This window comes from Euleptes europaea, chromosome 1 (assembly GCF_029931775.1).
Source record: "Euleptes europaea isolate rEulEur1 chromosome 1, rEulEur1.hap1, whole genome shotgun sequence".
NCBI classification, from domain to species: Eukaryota; Metazoa; Chordata; class Lepidosauria; order Squamata; family Sphaerodactylidae; genus Euleptes; species Euleptes europaea.
The window spans coordinates 91,926,653-91,945,458 of NC_079312.1; the positions used below are offsets into that span (position 1 = coordinate 91,926,653).

General features: G+C 44.3%; 1 protein-coding gene and 1 pseudogene across 1 annotated transcript in view; one reads left to right on the plus strand and one right to left on the minus strand.

Annotated features, from left to right (window-relative positions):
* The window catches only part of TGFBI (transforming growth factor beta induced), a 52,004-nt gene that overhangs the window by 30,117 nt on the left and 3,081 nt on the right, over positions 1-18,806 (minus strand). The window contains exons 2-3 of the mRNA XM_056861397.1: positions 17,671-17,769; positions 2,697-2,761 (exon numbers count right to left, since the gene is read on the minus strand). Of these exons, the coding sequence (XP_056717375.1) occupies positions 2,697-2,761; positions 17,671-17,769 (164 nt within the window). The remainder of the gene's footprint in view (positions 1-2,696; positions 2,762-17,670; positions 17,770-18,806) is intronic.
* Positions 887-18,806, plus strand: part of LOC130475842 (40S ribosomal protein S9-like) — a 61,969-nt pseudogene continuing 44,049 nt past the window's right edge.

Here is an 18,806-nt window from a genome sequence, read left to right on the forward strand (position 1 = left end):
TGACAACCCACGCTACGCCACTGATTGGGGCTGTAGCACTGGGGAAAGGGAAAGGTTAACTCTTACTTGTACACTGTTTTCCTGAACTAAACTATACCCCTGGGAGCTTTTAGTCTCGTTATGGTAAAAAGTCAGGTATCATACATACATTAAAAGGAAAAAACCGAGTATTGAAGCACCTTAAAGATTAACAAATTTATTATGGCATAAATTTACATGAGCCAGAATCCATTTTATCTGTAAGTTGAAGGGGGTTCTGATGTATGCAAGTTTGTGCCATAATAAATTTGCTATTCTTTAAGGTGCTACAAGACCTTTAGTTATTTGGGCTGCAGCAGACTAACATGGGCTTTTCCTCTATATTGTGTATTTCCCCCCCCCCCCACTCTGCCTATGCTTAAAACAGCTTAGGGAGCAGTTTTGTCTGATGAAATAGTATGGAGGGAAATAGCTAAACCCTCTTCCCAAATGTCCATACTGAGATGCTTCCATGGTGGCTTTTGAGGCTAAATCACACGTTGGATTATCTAGCCATGGATTCCTGAAGTCATGTATAATTTGACCAAAAGATCAATTGGGGGTCGCAGACGGATGGGCAGAAAATTCCTCCCTCACCACCCCCCCATTTTCTCAGCCCAGACTCTGGACTTTTAAACGCTCCTCCCCCACCTGCCAGCCCGCCCGGGAGGAGGAGGCGGCGAGTGTGGCGTGGGGAAGCCGGCAGCCCAGAGGCCCCAGCAGCCCGGCGGTGGCAGCAGAAGACGAGCAGGGCTGCCCGGTCGCTCCCCCGAGGCCGCTCTGGATGGAGAGGCGCAGGGCGCGCCGGAGAGGTCCCCCGTGCACAAGGGTGGCAGCGGCTCCATAGCGGTCCCTTCTTCTCCTGTGGTGCCGGCGCAGCGGTCAGGTCCCTCCTCCTGCCTGCCTGCCTGGGTGGCGGAGTGAGTGAATGGCCGGGGGGGGGGCGCTGCCAGCTGGCTCCGGCCCCTGCGCGTGCCCACAGAGAGGGCTCCGTGTGCCGGAGTCGGCACACGTGCCACAGGTTCGCCAACACGGCTCTATAGTGATCTACTCAACCTCTTCATAAACCCCAACTCCATTGGAAAACACAGGGTCTGAGTCCTTCTCGAGGGAGGGAAAGGGCACTAAGAACAACCCTTCCTATAGCACCCAGCACTCTGCACCAATACAAGGGCCTCTACAGAATCACTGTCCAGGCTTTCAAAACTCCCCAGAGCCATTAGAAATCCTACAGGATTCATTCGCCTCTGGAGACAGACCATCTTAACCAATCTGCCCTTGGGGAGAGGGGGAAGGAACACAACCTTCATCTTCAGCAAGTAATGATCTGACAGTGGCATGGATTATAAAATCAGTCCCAGATCAACACTGGTGCAGAAAATAAGATCCAACACAAAACATTTCTCATGTGTGGGGCCCCAAACAACCTGATACAGCCCCGTGGTTGCCATAGTAGCTTTGAGGTCCTGAAGCAGACCAGACAAGGAGTGTCTGTTGAAGTCCCCCAACACCAAAAGATTTGATGCCTGCAACACCAGCTCCATCAGCTCAGTCATGGCTACCACCACCAATACGAAATTTTAGGGTCAAACCACAATTACATAGAAAGGAAAGATTTGAAACCCTTTTAAAAATCTGAACAGTCATTTCATGCCAAGTGGTAGCAGAAGAAAAATTAAGGGATAAAATAGCCTTGCATACTTACCAGAAGCTTATGCAGGAAGTGAGAAAGGGTAGCTCTAGGAATTGCAAATGTTATATTTTTACCATAGAGTTTCCAGTGATTCCTAGAGCTAACTTCTGGGATAGCTCTAAGAATTGTTAGAACCTCTATGGTTTTACCACAGAACTTATGGTGATCACTAGTGCGACCCTTTGTCACTTGCTGTATATTCTTCTGGAATGAACATGAGGCTGTTTTTTTTAAAAAAAAAAAATTCTCCTTTTAGGGTTGCCAAACTCCAGGTAGCAGCTGGAGATCTCCCACTATTACAACTGATCTCCAGGCAACAGAGATCAGTTCCCCTGGAGAAAATGGCTACTTTGGCAATTGGACTCTATGGCATTGAAATCCCTCCCCAAACCCTGCCCTCCTCAGGCTCCACCCCCAAAATCTTTAGGAATTTCCCAACCTGCAGCTGGCAGCACTACCTGTAATGCTGTGCCCCCACCACCCCTAGCACTGGTTGCTAGGCACTACCTGGCAACCCTATGCTGAGGAAATTTTTAAAAATGTATTTAAATATATATCTCACTTGATCTGGTACACCAAGGTTTCACATAATTCCCCCGATCCTCCCCTCAATCCTTAAAACAACCACTTTGTGAAGGCTGACAGATTGTGATGGGCCCAAGGTCACCTGGCAGGCTTTCATGGTTGAGGGAGGGATTTGAACATGGTTAGCCTAGATCCTAGTCTGTTCCTCTAACCACTACACAACAACAGCCTTCAAGCAGAGTAAAATAGAAAAGCTTCACTTGTCCACCCCAAGTCCAAACTGCCCCCTCCTGGTAGCCTTTTTTCTTCTATACAGGTTGGAGGACAGGAACCAAAGGGAGAAGGTAATCTGCAATTTGGAGAAGGTAATCTGCAGTTAAGGAAATGATTAAGAACTCCTTCTCCTGCCACCAACCATTCCAAATTTGCATAAGCTTTTATTTTGCTCTATTTTATTTACCAGCTGGACAGCCTTTTTCCCCTGGAATTTCTTCATACCCAGGACAGCACTCATAGGCAATCACCCTGCAATGAAAAAAAGACACAAAAATATTAACAGAAACTACTAACCATAACACGATCAGAAAAATTGTAGAGTATCACCCTCCCAGGGCTGTATGCCTTGATATAGCAGGTAAATGGTCACATGTTTGAATGCTTGAATTAAAAAAAAATAGCCTTCCTTACACGTCGGAAACAAACATGTGAGGTAGAGGACTAGGTTCTCCATGAGATGCTAGCTCTCTGCATGCAGGGGATTTTGAACATAGGATGGCATTCAACCTAGTAATTCTGTGTCTAAATGTTCAGCTTGGAAATTGGCTTGAATCCACCAGAGCATTTCCACCAACAGAAGGATTTCTGCCTGCAAAGTGTGACAGTCTCATCTCCCACTTCCTGCTGCAACCCCAGAAGCATTTGGGGGGCATTTGGGACTGGGTGGAGCTTATGTTGATGCCTATGATCACAAAAGCTTTGGCTTCACATAAGCCAGATCTCTTATATCCAGATGTTCTCAGGCTCTCATTTGCAATGTGAACTGGAAATATGTGCATGCCAAAACACCAAATATTAGTCTTGTCTGTTTGAGTCCTAAACATAATTTCAATTCTGAAATCTGAACTGGACAAAATCAGCAAACATGTATATTTTCTTATTCGTCATCCTTTAGATTTCTTTCTGAAAGCCACGGATACGGGTACGGAGTTATACAGGGCACTCAAGTCCCTCAAGGTCAAGAAAGCACATGGTGCTCTGAAGCCTAAGTATGCGTGTGATTGCCACAGATCATCACCACACGCTGATGGGGGGCTGTAGTGTCATCATGGTGGTGGAAAGTGGCAAAAAGTCACAGCTGACTTATACAGAGCCTGTAAGGTTTAAAGGCAGGAGATGTTCAGAGATGGTTTGCCATTGCCTGCCTCTGCATAGGGATCCTGGGCTTCCTTGGTGGTCTCCCATCCAAATACTAACCAGGGCTGACCCTGATTAGCTGCTGAGATCTGACAAGATTGGGCTAGTCTGGGCTATCCAGGTCAGGGCAGGCCTAATAGTTTGGTTTATATTTCTGGTCTGCTTCCAAGCTGTCAGATTTCAATACCAAATTGACTGGCAGGGCAGGCTATTCCCCAGAAGCCTCTGCCAACTCATCGCCTCTTCCCATATTTTAGAAGCTTTAAGTACTTTGTTTAGCTGCAAGTCTCTTGTCTAGTAACAGTCCCTTGTGTTGACTTTGCGGGGAACGAAGTTGCAAGTGCCGTGTTTTGTTATCAGATTAAGCTATTTTGGAAACCCCTGGGCTTGCACACCATATTTAATCACTGTTTGGATAACACTGTAATTCCATTATGTTTATTATCTTAACAAAGCAAGCTAATGTTTTCTATCCTCAGGTCCCAGAACTGAAACCATAATTCTCTCAAGAGATCCTTTTAGCTCATGTACATTAATAGAGCTCCCGCTAGGACTTTATCCATAGGTGTAGGTGGTTTTATTTGCCTTTGGTACCTATTTTAATGAGTACAGCAAAGATCTCATTTATGCTATCAGCAGTCAAGCAAATAAAGTGGTAAACATAACCCTGCGAAATAAACCAAATTGCCACTCCAATTAGACATATTGTAAAGCTTTACAGAAAAAGTTGGTCAATTATGCACTAATGAACAGTCTGATAACATTTAACAGCCAGCAGTTTGTTCTTTCTGTCTTTTATTTATTTAGCACATTTATATAAGCTGCCTTTCCCCCAACAGTCCCCCCTTGTGCTATTAAATCTTTGTACAAAGCAGAAAAACTATTTTCTTATTAATAAATACAAAAATCAGGTCGAAATTTCCCAAGGAAAAAATGGATAAAACTGTTTTTGATCTTCTATAATGCCACACTGCTCATATTTCTCAATCACAATAAAGACAGCTGCCCTTTGTTTTATGTCACCCCATGTTTAATTTTGTAAATTTGCAGCCTATAACCTGAGAGTGCTAGGGCCATTTTTACCCCCAATTGTATCAAAAGGAAATTAACATGCAGGGTAAAAAATGTTTTTAAGGATTTTCTTATTTTTCTTATATCCCCCCCCCCCCCCCGGCACTAATGCTATTCCAGTTCTTTACTACCAAGGGGAAGTATTAAAAAAACATTGGGGATTTTCTCGGTTGCGGGTGGCATGTTCAACGCAACTTCCAAGGTTTCTTTAAAAAAATACTCTGGGGTCTACTCAGCCCCCTTTTAAAACAAGTCGATTAAAACAATGGTTTCCTCAGGGTTGTTTTATGTCTAGATTATAGTTTGTCTGCTTCCAAAAGCTATATAACCATCAGTGTCAAAACTGCAAAGACTGACAGTGTACACACCACCGAGGTGGTTTGTAGAACTGCCTCAGAGACAAATATATTCAAGAACTGGGCTGCAAGGATAGAAAGACAAAGGGTGGGGTGGGGAGTGAATAATTCAGCCTGTCTGATATGTCATGATCTGGACCTATAAATCACTAGTGGGAACACCGCAGGCTGAAACAGAATTCAGCAAGGCAATTAAGTGTTAGTGACTAAAACATACCTGTGCTTCCATTATAAAAGCAAATAAATTCTGTGTCACAGTTTCCAAGCAAACCGACACAGAAAAACCCAGACCGATTGTCTAGACATTATATATTCCACGTGGGAAAAGCTTTGCCTAAAGCAAATTGCTTTCTTTGACTCCTGGAAGTTTCAACACCCCACTGGCCCCCATTTTGATCTCCACTACCCTATTTGTCTCATTAGGAAATGTGCATTCACGCCCTCCCCCAATCCCAGTTGTATGCCCTACATGTCTTTTGTGTTTCACTCACACACACACACCCTAAAGATACACTCTCCCAAAGTCTAGACAGCACTGTGTTTTAAAACTGGAATTAAACACAAACTTCCATTATTCATGGAAGGTTTTGCATTGGATTTGTCACTCTATAGATGCACATTTTCCCCAACTGAATTCTCAAAACTCTGCATGGCGGCTTATTGTTGAGTTTTGAGAATATGGATGGGGGAAAAGTGCATCTAAAGAGTGGCAAATCCAAGGCAAAACCTTCCATGAATAAATGCTCAAAGAGATTATTAAAATCAAGTCCAAAGTTTAGAATAAAGAATTCTTAACATATGACGTTGTTTCTCAAAGGCTTATTTATAGAGATGGGAAGTTAATGATTTTCTGACTAACAGGCCTGGAACTTAATTTACACAAAGCCTAAACCCTCTGGGAACAAATCCTACCGGGAAGACCCACCAGAGGGTGAGGGAAGCAAACCAGGCTGCAAATTAACTTGCAGGGGGAAGAAAGGCTCCCAACACAAGGCTTAACAGTAAAGGTATCGCTTTGGCCAATATGGTTCTGAGGGTCATTTCACAGAGGCAAACACCTGAGTTTGTCAACCCAGGCAACTGCAGCCATCCATGGGTCCCTGACAAAGGTATCTGTGTCTTTTTTGCCACAGTTAATATTTACAGTTTCAATTGTACATCGAAAGAATTTCACAACTGAAGTATTTGTTACGATATCACCATGTAGTTTCAGCGGATGCCTTTCTCAAAGTGCGCAGCAGTAGTGGTATTAAAGTTGGTGTGCCCAAGGCCCATAGGTGTGAAGTAGTACTGCAGAGGGCTATAAATGATTTTTTTTTGTTTTTTTGCTGCCCTGCTACATCACTGCTTTCTAACATAAGGGCGGTCATCTGATGGTCCTGGAGTTGGCTCTGCCCCATCACCACCAAGTTATTTTTAATGTGTCCTCTGACAGTGCCACTAAAGTTTAGTCCAATTCTGTTCCCCGGAGGTTTTTAAGAAGAGGTTAAATGGCCATCTGTCAGCAATGCTGATTCTATGACCGTACGCAGATGATGAGAGGGAGGGCATCTTGGGCATCTTCTGGTCATGGAGTAGAGGTCACTGGGGTTATGGGGGGGGGGGAGGTAGTTGTGAATTCCCTGCATTGTGCAGGGGGTTGGACTAGATGACCCTGGAGGTCCCTTCCAACGCTATGATTCTATGTTCCTTCAAAAAAATTATTGTCTAAGTGTAAAAAAGACAGTCCACACTCTAATGTTGCCTCTATGTTGGACTGTACATATATGTAACTATACTGATTTTTGCACATGCTATACTTGCATACATATGTGCTTTATTTATGAATCTCTTTGAACTAGGTGGACCCTCACAGTAATTGAATGCCAGTTTATATGGCAGAATCCACTGCAAACCCTCAGACTATTACCTGGAAATCACAATGGCCTACTTGGTCATCCCTGGCTCTCTTACCTCAACATAACCTAGGAAGATCTCTTAGATCAGCTAAAGGGCTCCAGCTCTAGTTATGGAGGACATGGCTCTCAGAATTTCTTGTACTTTATACTGTGCTTTCAGCTCAGTAGAGCTCTTTTCTGCATTGGTATTCCAAGCTAGGCCAAATACAATCACAGTCTATGTCGAAGGAATGATGATTTCCATGCCAGAAGGGCCAAGTTCTTATCACCTCTGGCTCCGTGCCCCTGCTCTTGGCATGGTTCCTGCCTCCTTTCCCAGCCTGATATGCAGTCTATTAAGTACCAAATTTCTGGTTTCTGAATTCATCCTGGCTGCCACTGTAGTGTTTATCAGCTTTTGGTCCTGTAAAAATTACCTCAGCAAGCCTGTATTTGTGATCTTCCCAAATGGTGCCTTCATCATTAATTTCTAAGCAATCGTAGCTTCTCCTCCAGGAATAAACTAAACCATCTTTAAAATATATTTCCCGAAATTCCCTGCACAAACGCAGGGCATATTCAGCTACAGTAAGAGCCTCCTCAATGTAGGCAACCGTGAGAACAGTCGATACAACATATTTCAACTACAAATAAAACAATTACAGTTCACTCTCAAGCAAAGACTTCCATTGTACACAACAGACATTCAGTTTCACAAGTGGTGACACACAAGAAACTTGCAGGAGCAGCTTTCCCATTCAACCCACCTTTGCTTCCTCCCCACCCCATACTTCTCTCAGTCTCTCACTCTCTCTCCCTCCTGCCACCCCTTTTCTTACTCTCTCTTCCATGCTTGTCACTTTCTCTCTTACTGCCTCCCACCCCCATCACTCTCTCTGTGTGCCCCACATCACCCTCCTGGCCTCTCACTTGTCTCCTGTCCCATCCGTCTGCCCCCGCACAACAGCAGTGGTGGCAGCAGCTCTCCCGGAACCACTGTGGATCTCCCAACTACAGAGATCAGTTACCTTTAGGGCTGCCAGCTCCAGGTTGGGAGATTCCTGAAGATTTGGGGATGAAGCCTTGGGGGAGTGAGGTCTGGGGAGGGAAGCAACCCCAGCAGAGTATAATGTCATAGAGTCCACCAAATCAGTCATTTTCCCAGGGGAACTGATCTCTGTCACCTGGAGATCAGATGTAATTCTGGGTGATTTCCAGCCTTCATTTGGAGGTTGGCAACGCTAGTTCTCCTGGTGGAAATGGCTGCTTTGGAGGGTGGAGTCTATGGCATTATACCCTTCTGAGGTCCCTCCCCTCCTCAAACCCCAGCTTCCCCAGGCTCCACCCCTCAAATCTCCAAGTATTTCCTAACCTGGAGTTGGCAATCCTATCTCCTTCCCACCCAACAGCAAACCTGTCTTTAACTGCCCATTTGTCTTAAGCTTTCCATCTCCCCCGCCCTCCCGCTGGTAGCCTCTCCACAGTGGAAACCAAAGCAGCTTACATTACTTTCCCCTCCACCTTTTTATCCACACAACAACCATGTGGGGCAGGTTAGGCTGAAAGTAAGTGACTGGTTCAAAATCACCCAGTGAAATTCCACAGCAGGATGGGGATTTGAACCTGGGTCTCGCAGACACAGCTCTGAAGCTTTAACTGCTATACCACATTATAACAATGTGGTATAGAGTGGCTGCTGTTGGACAGTAGCAAGCAGCTAGGCCTAGTTAAGTCATGCAAGTCAAGTGGTATCAAGTCACCTAGAGGTTGCTGTCTGGCCTAGGGTTGCCAACCTCTAGGTGGGACCTGGAAATCCCCCAGAATTACAGCTGAACTCCAGATAACAAAGATCTGTCCCCCTGGAGAAAATGACTGCTTTCAAGGAGGGGCTCTATGGCATTAAACCATAGGTGGGGGATTTGGGGAAACAACCAAGAAGACAAGTATACAGAAATGTCAGGAAATGTGATTTCTTTTTCTTCCTGCAACATCCAACTATGGAAAGTTACATGATTAGCACAACAGGGGTTTTCTTCCACAAATATACTTTTAAAAATTCCATGAGGTCACATTAGCTGCAATTTCTCGCATGCCAATTTATGCACATCTTTGCCAAACTTACTATGTCTATGCCAGTTCTATGTCCAATCAAAGCATGTACTCCAAAATGTGGATTATCTAAAAGAATGGCCAGTTCTTTTTGAGGGCTATGTCTGTATTAACCCATATATACCTTAGTCTTCTTCTACTTCAGTGCAGCAGCTTCCCAACAGATTAGGGGGTTTCTGTGATCTCCCCCACCACAAAGTAGGTGAACAAGGTCAGAATGCATTTTCACTATCATTATATGGGTCTAGCATTCATTTCAACTGGCAACCTCACACAACATCAAACTCAGCACAGGCAGAATTCACACAAAACAGGAAAAAATGTGCAATCCTGTTGCCAGCTGCTGCCTGGGCCTATTTTATACCTGAACTGGAACATAAGACGTGCTCAAGACTCAAGACATTGGCAGAATCTATTAAGAGGAAGTCAGGGGTAAGAAAATTTCAGCCAGCTTGCAAGAAGCCTGTCGGCACAGCAGTGAAACTAGTTGACTGATCACCCCAGTGGATCCAGCAAGAGAGCTTTACAGGTCTTACAGGGGTTGACCCAAGGACAGGCAACTATCCTGTGGTGGGCAAGCAAGCCAGTCAGGAAGTCTCCAAGTGCAAAATGAGAACCTGGTGACCTACCATAATGACAAACTGTCCGAACTAAAGAAATAGGGAAATGAAAGCTGTATATCAGACAAATAGACTGGCTCACCATAGACACCCAACTTCCCAAGCAAGGAACATTCTGGGTTGTTTTGTAAATGTCCCAGCCATATTTGCCTGCATTTTCTTGCTCCAACCAACACCTCCAGTAACACAAGAAACTAGAATAGGTATCTGATTTTCAGGGATCCAGGCTGGAGACACACATCACTGAAAACTAGAAAAGGGGCATGGGCCCCTTGTCCAGTGCCGCAGTCCCACTCTACATTCCCTCCCCATTCCAGTGTTTGCTATATAGCAAAGCTTAAACACTCAGATGATCTGACCAGAATCTCCTATGTATCTGGCCCGAGGACTTGCAGGTTATTTAAAACATTTCTATGCTGTCTGTCCACACAAATAGGGCTCCCAAGGCAGTAAACAACATTAATACATTTCAACATTTGAGACATTAAAGCAGCATCGAAAATAAAGTATATATAAAACATTGAAACAATTCAATAAAATGTATAAACACAGATAACACAACAAGAGAGGAGGGCCAATAACATTATTGGGGGTACGCCAAACAAAACAAAAAAGTCTTCACCCACTGGCAGAAGACAATGATAGAGGGACACAGATGAATCTCCATGGGGAGGGAGTTCTAAAGTTGTGTTGCTATGACCAGGAAGGCCCTTTCTCAGATGGTGGGAGCACCCAAAGCAGGGCCTCCAAAGATAACTGGAATTGATGGGTAGGTTCATATGGGGATAGGCAGTCCTTCAGGTCTGCTGGCCCCAAGCCATATAGGACTTTAAAGGTCAATACCAGCACCTTGAATGAGGCCCAGAAGCAAACTCGGAGTCAATGTTGATGGAACAAAACTGGAATGAGAGGGTCCCTATGAACCACTCCAGTCAACATTCTGGGTGTTGTTATGGTTTTCAGCATCTAACATGATTTTTATTGTGTATGATTTTCTTCTCTTTACAGTTGAGAACTGCTCAAAACTCTGCTAGCTGGAGTGAGATACAAAGTATTGTATAAATATAGGAAGCCACCTATAGAATGCATATTCTGAGTTGGCTCCTACAAGCAGGAACCAGTCTTCCCTGCAGCATTCTGCATATGGAGACTGTGGGAACTGAAAAGACTCAATCAATGTGTCTGATCCCCTAAATTACAACCAAGTCAACATGCCCTAAAATAATTTAACCATGTCACAGTACCCTTATCTAAATACAAGGCCCAATAACATTTATACAAGTCCTTGCAAAGCAGATAATTGCATGACTAATATCAACAAAGAGCTTAGTTATAAACTTTCCTTTCAGCCAGATGCCTCATCAAAAATATGTTCGATGAAGGAAAATAATGTGTGCGTTAATGACTCCTAGGTAGGAGACCCACCCTCCAACTGCTTGAAATGGACACCCACATATTTTCTTACATCAAAGGGTAATTAGATTACATGCTTGAATGGAACAAGAGGCCTTAAGTAACAGCAACCTTCTCTTTCCCCTACAAAAAAAGGAATATATTGGAAAATGCCCAGAGTTTATTTCACTGCTCTCATAAATGACTTATAAAGTCCTTGTTTTGCATATGCACTTATGCTACATAATATGAAATATATATCTGTGCTATTTGCTCACAAATGGCTGTATTACTTGTGCAAGTCATTGCCTAATGAGCATGCATGTGTCAATTTGTCCTGATCAGCTGTGGTGGAATACAGTAAGCCATAGTACATTCCTAAGCATGTCATGTACAGTTTGAATATATTTAACTTGTACAAACAGCTCAGCTGCAGTTCTTGTTAGCCAAACAGGCTCTTAAGTAAAGTTATCTAGTGTCACACACAAGGCTCTTTTACACGTGCATTTTCACTGCTTGGGGATTATGGTATCAACTGAAAACTTGAACGAGTGAATGAACCACCAAAGAAAAAGATACTACAGCACTGACACAACTTTCATGCACTGGGGTCCACAAAAGTGTTTACCACCAGGCGAGTAGCAAGTGCTTTTTTATGCTGGTGAGATCGCATCCTCCTCCCAAGCCTGAAGAAGGGTAAGGGGATCTCACTGAACTCACGCACCAAATAAGACAACTTAATGTTTTCTGGGTGATGACTCAAGATCACAGAACACATAAGACAGGCGGATGCTGCAGGGAGCTTGATAAATGGCAGAGAAGAATTGAAAGGGAAAAGAAATGGAAGCATTCTATAACTATAAAAACAAGCTGCAGTTTCTTTTGTAAAGTTCTATATATTTAAATATGTCACAAACCGCAGTCCTCTTTTAATCAAGGAAAGTGTATCCTGGCAAAATACAAAGGGATCCATATCTTAAAAAGCCCATCTACAAGAAACAGGACTGAAACTGATGAAGTGTAAAGCTTCTGTCCCTTTGGATTTCCATCTCAATAGTTAACAAACTGACGCCCCAGGGCATGGACAGCCCGCTTATCCCAGGACAACACATTGCATAACTGCTCCCAATCACTGATTTGTGTATGTATATGAGGAATGAATCAGAGCCTGAACTAAACTGAAGCATACTCAGCAATCTTTGGTAATGCCAGGGACTCCTGACTCACATCTCTTTCATTATTGGATAAGGAGCCAGGGAAACAAGAGCAGGAGTTCTCCCTGGTTACTGAGTTGCCAACTACATAAGAGATAGCTTATGAGTAGGGTTGACAGGCCGCCATGACTGTGCCTTTCTTTTAATTCCCCTTATGCAGCAACCAAAGCTTTTGTACAATTTCCATCACCCACCATATCCTACACCTGCTCTATGCAAACCTGGAATCCTGATTACTTCAAGAGGTAGGAAAGGGCTGAAGAGTCAGAGAAGACAGTTACTTTGTCTCCTGCTCCCAGCTGCAAATTGGCAACCTTGTCTATGAATGTTCTCTGTCAGTGAGGGAGAATCGAGCAATGCAAACTTTAGTCTGATGTGCACCTGAAGCTAAAGAACCCTCATCTCCTCCCAGCTGGAGTGCCTAATTTTAACGACGCGTAGAGATGGAGACCAGAAAATGGCTCCCATTCTAAATGTCACTGTCGGAAGCATGTCACTTCCTACTGACGCCGGCCTGGGAATAGTTACAGGAGGGTAGCCATGTTGATCTGCAGTAGAATAGCTAGATTAGAGTCAAGCAGCATCTTAGAGACCAAAACCCCAAAAATCTTGTTGATCTTTAAAGTGCTACTGGACTCGAATCTGGCCTTGGACTGACGATCCTGCCACCACCAAAGGAATATGGGCCTGTAGACAATAGCCTGTGCCTGGCTAAGAGCTGGTGACTAAAGGGAAGCTGTACGAATAGCCTCTTGCAGAAGTGGAGTTACCAGAACAAAGCTTCAAAAGTAAGGTACACTGAAGAAGGTGCTTATGGATTCTACAGAGCAAGCATAAATGACACTTTGTGAACGCTATTTTTTATTTATCTACAACATTTTAAGCTGCCTTTCCACTAACGTAGGGGGTCCAAGGTGGTGAATAATAAAAATACTAAAAGAAGATTTAAAACACATCTAAATATATGAAACACTTAAACAATACGCATAAACAAATGAATGGGAGCAAAGGTCAATGAGAATCAGCAAGGGAATGACAGACTAAACAAAGAAGTCTTTACCCACTGATGGATGGAAATGACAGAAAGGGACGGATGGATCTTCCCGGGGAGGGAATTCCATGATTTTGGTACCATAACAAGAATGCCTTTTCTTGGGTCTAAGCTAGGGGTGTGCATTCAGTTAAAGCCGAACCAGAAAAAAAACCCGGGGCAGCAGGGGTGGGATCTCAGTGCTGGGCTACAGCCCAGTGCTTACATCTCTCTCTCTCACACACACACACACACACAAACACACACACCGCAGCCTCCATGATTGTGAACTAAGTGCTGGGCTGGAGCTCCACTGTCTTCTGGCTCCGACCTCCACGTAGAAATCAGGCCGCAGGCAGCGGGGCTCTGAATGCCTCAGCAGCACAGAACTGAACACTGGGCTCCGCAGGTGTGCCATGTATTTTTCAGCTGTGTGCTATATATTTTTGGGGGTTGGGTTTTATAAGCCCGAAAATTTTTGATTTTCTGGAAAAGCCAGATCTATTGTATTCAGCTTTTCAGGTTTTTCAAAAATTTCCAGGATTATTAAACCCAAAAAAATACCAGGACAAAAAGGTGCACAACCTTAGTCTAAGCCTCAGATGTCCAGGATGCTCAAAGCAGAGCCTCCAAAGATACCAGTGGTTGGGTACGTTCATATGTGAGTAGGTGGTCCTTAAGGCATAAGTCTTTAAAGGTCAAGGCCAGTACCTTGAATTGGGCTTAGAAGGAAACTGGGAGCCAAGGTAGGTGGAACAAGATTGGACTGATACGGTCCCTATCACCCACTCCAGCCACAATTCTGGCCACAGCACTCTGCATCAATTGTAGCTTCCAGACATTCTTTTAAGTGCAGCCTCATGCACACATCACATTGTAGTAGCCTAATGCACTTTTTAAATGAGAGGCATTTAGCTGTCCTAGGGTGATAAGGAGGCATTTACTTTGGGGTGTTACAATCCACATATGTTCGGCCCTAAACTATTAACATTCCTTGGTCACAAAGGCCTGGTCAACACATGTAGCTGAATGAGGAGATATGGTCAGATCGTTAGTGTTTCCCCATGTAACAACTCACTGCAAATAAAAATTAGCTCATCAGGAAGAAAGATTTCCACCTAATCTTTTACATTCTGTGCTAGTTTTCCATTTGCAGAGAGGCTTTTTTTCCAGTGAAAGACCACTCAAAACTGGGATTCCCATACCTACAGTCTAAAGCCCACTCTGCCACCTCATTCTGTTGCACGTCTTAAGATTAGGCCAAAGATAGTTTGGGCCTTAATCTTCCCAGTGTCTAGGAGTCTGCAGTAGTTTTATACCGGGCAAGAAGTGTGCTCTGATTTCCTACTGCACCCGACCGCAGAATTTGGGGAACAGGTTTTCCATGGCAACACATGCACAAAAAGGTAGGTATATCCTATTTTTATCACTTGTCTGATAATATATTATTCTCTAGTGAGCTCATGGCAAGAAACATCAGATAATCCTCAGAACAACCCTGTGAGTTAGGTCAGGTGGAGAGAAAGCGAGTGACCCAAGCTTACCTAGTCAGCTTCATGGCTCAATAGGAATTTGAAACTGGGTCTGTCTTCTCGATCCAAGGCCAGACCTCTTCGCTACATAACGCCAAGTATTAAAATGCTGCTAGTTTACACACATACGTACTAGTTCTGAAGAGATGTTTGTTCACTTAACACAAGTTTACCCTTTCTGCTTCTGCGTTTGCCTCCGATCACACAGAAACCTTTATTTATAGTTGTTTTGCTTACAAACATAGAAATTGCTCAAATGAAGTTAGCTGTCTAGAGTCTTTCTTTTACATTTGTGAGACTGTCTCGTCCCCCAAATTTCACTTCTTTGGAGTTTCCATGACCTTGAGGAGTTTACATCTTCCATAGAAGACTAGCAGACTTCAGCTCAAGACTGGCAGTCAGCCAAACATGTACACATTCTTAATTAGGTGCAGGCCACCCCTTCCAAAACTACGTGTCTAGGCCGCTTACATAGGATGCTTTATGCAACGTCCGTTGAGCGCTCACATCTGCAGGCATGGGCCTCATTTGGATTTGTAAATCTCGCTCATGGCGGCTGATGAGGTTGTCAAATAACAAGGCAATTATTTGGCGTACGATCTACGACACAAACATGTGTCGCCGTGACAAAATAAACACTGGCAATGTCCTTACATATCAGAATGTAAATTATTTTTCCTGCGCTGAAATTACATGTAGCTAACAAAGCATTTGATACAAGAAGAGTAACCTCTATGTTATACAGTACAAACTAATGAATGAATACCCCAGGGGAGTGGATAATGACTAATCTTGAGAAATAAGACTGTGATTCGCCCAGGATTCTATAGAAATTGAGATCTTGTAAACTATTCAGAAAAACTATGCATCTGGGGGAAACTCATGTTCAGCTAAGAGGTAGATTACACCCCCTGCCTTAATATCATATATCAAATTCTCAACAATCTGTGGATATTTAAATCCATATACTGGGGCCATACTGGGCTACAAACCTGAGAAACGTCTCTACAGATTTTCAGAAAAATCTGAAATCTAACAAAAAACATACATTGGTGGGTTAAAACCCTCCAAAAATAATGGAAGCAGCAAGTGTTGTTTCACTGAATGTCTTCAGTGGCTGTTGCCAGCCTTCAAACCTCAGTTTCTGTCAGTAAAAGGTGGGGAAGAGGCATGGCTGTTTTGGCCTTTGAGGAGGACTCAGCAGCAATAGGCCCAGCAGCAATCACTGGGCAACTTGATATCATGCGAGTTCCAGGACTCACCCAGGTCTGGCTGCTCACTACTCTTCAATAGCAGCCACCTAACAATGGACGGTGTGGTGTAGTTGTTATTAGGATCTAGGAAAACCAGATTTGAATCCCCACTCTGCCACAGAAGCTCACTGGGTGACTCTGGGCCCATCATACTCTCTCATTTTAGATGCCTAGGGTCCCAGCTTAGGCGCTGCTGCCAACAACAACCCTGCCACTGTCACCTTTCCTCTGCAGGCTGGTAGGCAGAGAAGAGGAGTGGGAGCTACCACCAAAGTTTCAGTCTGCAGGACGGTTGGGGAGGAAGAACAGGCGCTGTCGCTGCTCCTACCCGCTCAGTGCTTCAGGTGGGTATGGCAGCACATAAGGAGCCCCACTCCTCTGCCACCAAAGTGGTGCGGGAGTCAAGTGGGGGAGAAGGGCCAGGAGCGGCTGCTGCCACCACCCCACCACTTGAGATGGGGGAGCGGATGCTCGGTAGACCCCACCACGTGAGCCACACAGAAGAAGAGTTGGTTTTTATATGCCGACTTTCTCTACCACTTAAGGAAGAATCAAACCGGCTTATAATCACCTTCCCTTCCCCTCCCCACAACACACCCTGTGAGGTAGGTGAAGCTGAGAGAATGTGAGTTGCTCAAGGTCACCCAGCTGGTTTCGTGTGTAGGAGTGGGGAAACAAATCCAGTTCACCAGATTAGCCTCCGCCACTCATGTGGAGGAGTGGGGAATCAAACCCGGTTCTCCAGGACAGGCTCCACCACTCCAAACCACTGCTCTTAACCACTACACCACACTGGCTTAACCACCTCCATGCAGGTGGAGGTAGCTGTTGTGGAGCTGCAGCTGGACAGGCTGGCTGGCAAGTGCCTGGCCTCCCAAACTGGGAATCCCCCCCCCCGACTCTCACATTTCCCATTTGTCCTTTTTCTCACCGCAGCCACATGCATCTCCCATTCTTGCTATCCTTGCCGTTCCAAGAGTGAGGTGGCTTAAGGTAATATGGAACCATTAAGGAAGATGCCTTGGACATCTTACAGTGCAGCTGCCTGTATCTTGAGGACTACTTCTCCAATGTAGCTAGTGGGGCTGCGTGTTATTACCATGGCATGTTCTGATGTCAACAGCACATCATGCAAAACATATTCTCCTCAACTTGTATACAAGGGCGACAAAGAGCATGGAGTGCAGGTTGTGGTTTGGGAGCCTGGACAGTCAGAGCCATCTCATCATCAAGGAAATGGGGGGAAACACAGTTGCGTAGGTTAGAAGTGAATCCAAACTAGGCTTTAGCAGCCACAAAAGTTTTTTCCAGTGCTAGATCTCTGAAAACTGTGAAGTACCAATAGCTTGTCTTTGAATAAGTTCTGATGCCCTTCAGCCAGCTCTCATCGGGAGCCACCAAGAGCTTGATCATCATCTTGTTTTTGTGCTCTGCCCGGGACTGCACAAACTGAGACGCCATGTTTGGCTGGGTGGTCAAGCAGATGCTGTAACCCCTCCTCCCCCTCCCACAAGTCATCATCTACCTTCATACCATAGTCCTTTTCTTAACCCCCTCAAGAACTTACGTTGATTTGCCGCAGATTTTCCTCTGGTACCACAGTTTGCAGTTTGGCAAGTACTTCCTGTTTGTTCCAATAAGCTTCAGCACAGCGCAGACATTGGGACTACAGATGAAGGAAAGGGGGGAAAGACATTGTAAGTTTCCCATTCGTGCCACGATGTTTAAAGATGCCTTGTCAATAATAAGTCTGAAAAGAACCACTGTGTTTATAAAGAAGGAATCCTTTTATTCCTGCAGTTTAACTTTCCAGGAGATCAGAATATAAAATAGCCATTATAAACTGAACTGGAATGTGGCATAGCTTCCTCTTTACCAAGCCAGGTTTTTCAAAGACTTCCCTAAATGCATGCAAAATCTTGACCTCTTCTTCCCCCCAGTAACAATAACAATAACTTTAAAAGCTTCAGTTACAACTGTGTAAAGATTTCCATTAGTCACTGGAAGTTACAATTTAGGAATAAAATTTGGTTCCTACTTAAATAATCAGCAAGTACAAAACAAAAGGATTAGTTGTACAAAAACAATCAAAGAGAACCTACACATTTCAGAGAGTTGCAAAATGTAAACAATCATACATTTCTAGACTAGTTGCCTGGTCTAAGGCTTGAGATGCTAAACTCTTCATTAGTATAAGAATGCTTTTATACCATATACCAGTGATGCTGTGCACACTGCACACAGATGCACAAAAAAACACCACCCAACTGTTTTAAGATTTCCTGTATGTAACTGCCATATTGGGTTAGATGAATGGTTTATATAACTCAGCACTCTATCTAATGATCTCACACACCGGTTAATGGGGGAGAGACAATTTCCTGTGGTGCAATTCCACAACACTCTGTGAACCTGTGTGTATGCGCGCGAGAGAGGGGTGGAGAGAGGCAGAGAGAGAATAAGCACCCATATGGGCTGGACTGATGGAATGGGTGTCTCTCAGATACGGGTACGATAGCACAGCACTAGGGCTGAAGGGGTGAGATCAGTCCCGCCTGCATACTGGATATTCACACACTTGACAATTCCACAGAACAGCAGCAGAAGGAAGAAATTCCCAAGTTGCATGAGAGTGGAAAAGAGCGGGGGGGGGGGGGGCAGCAAAAGTAGCCAGACAAATCACTCAGGGATTCCACTGTAGTA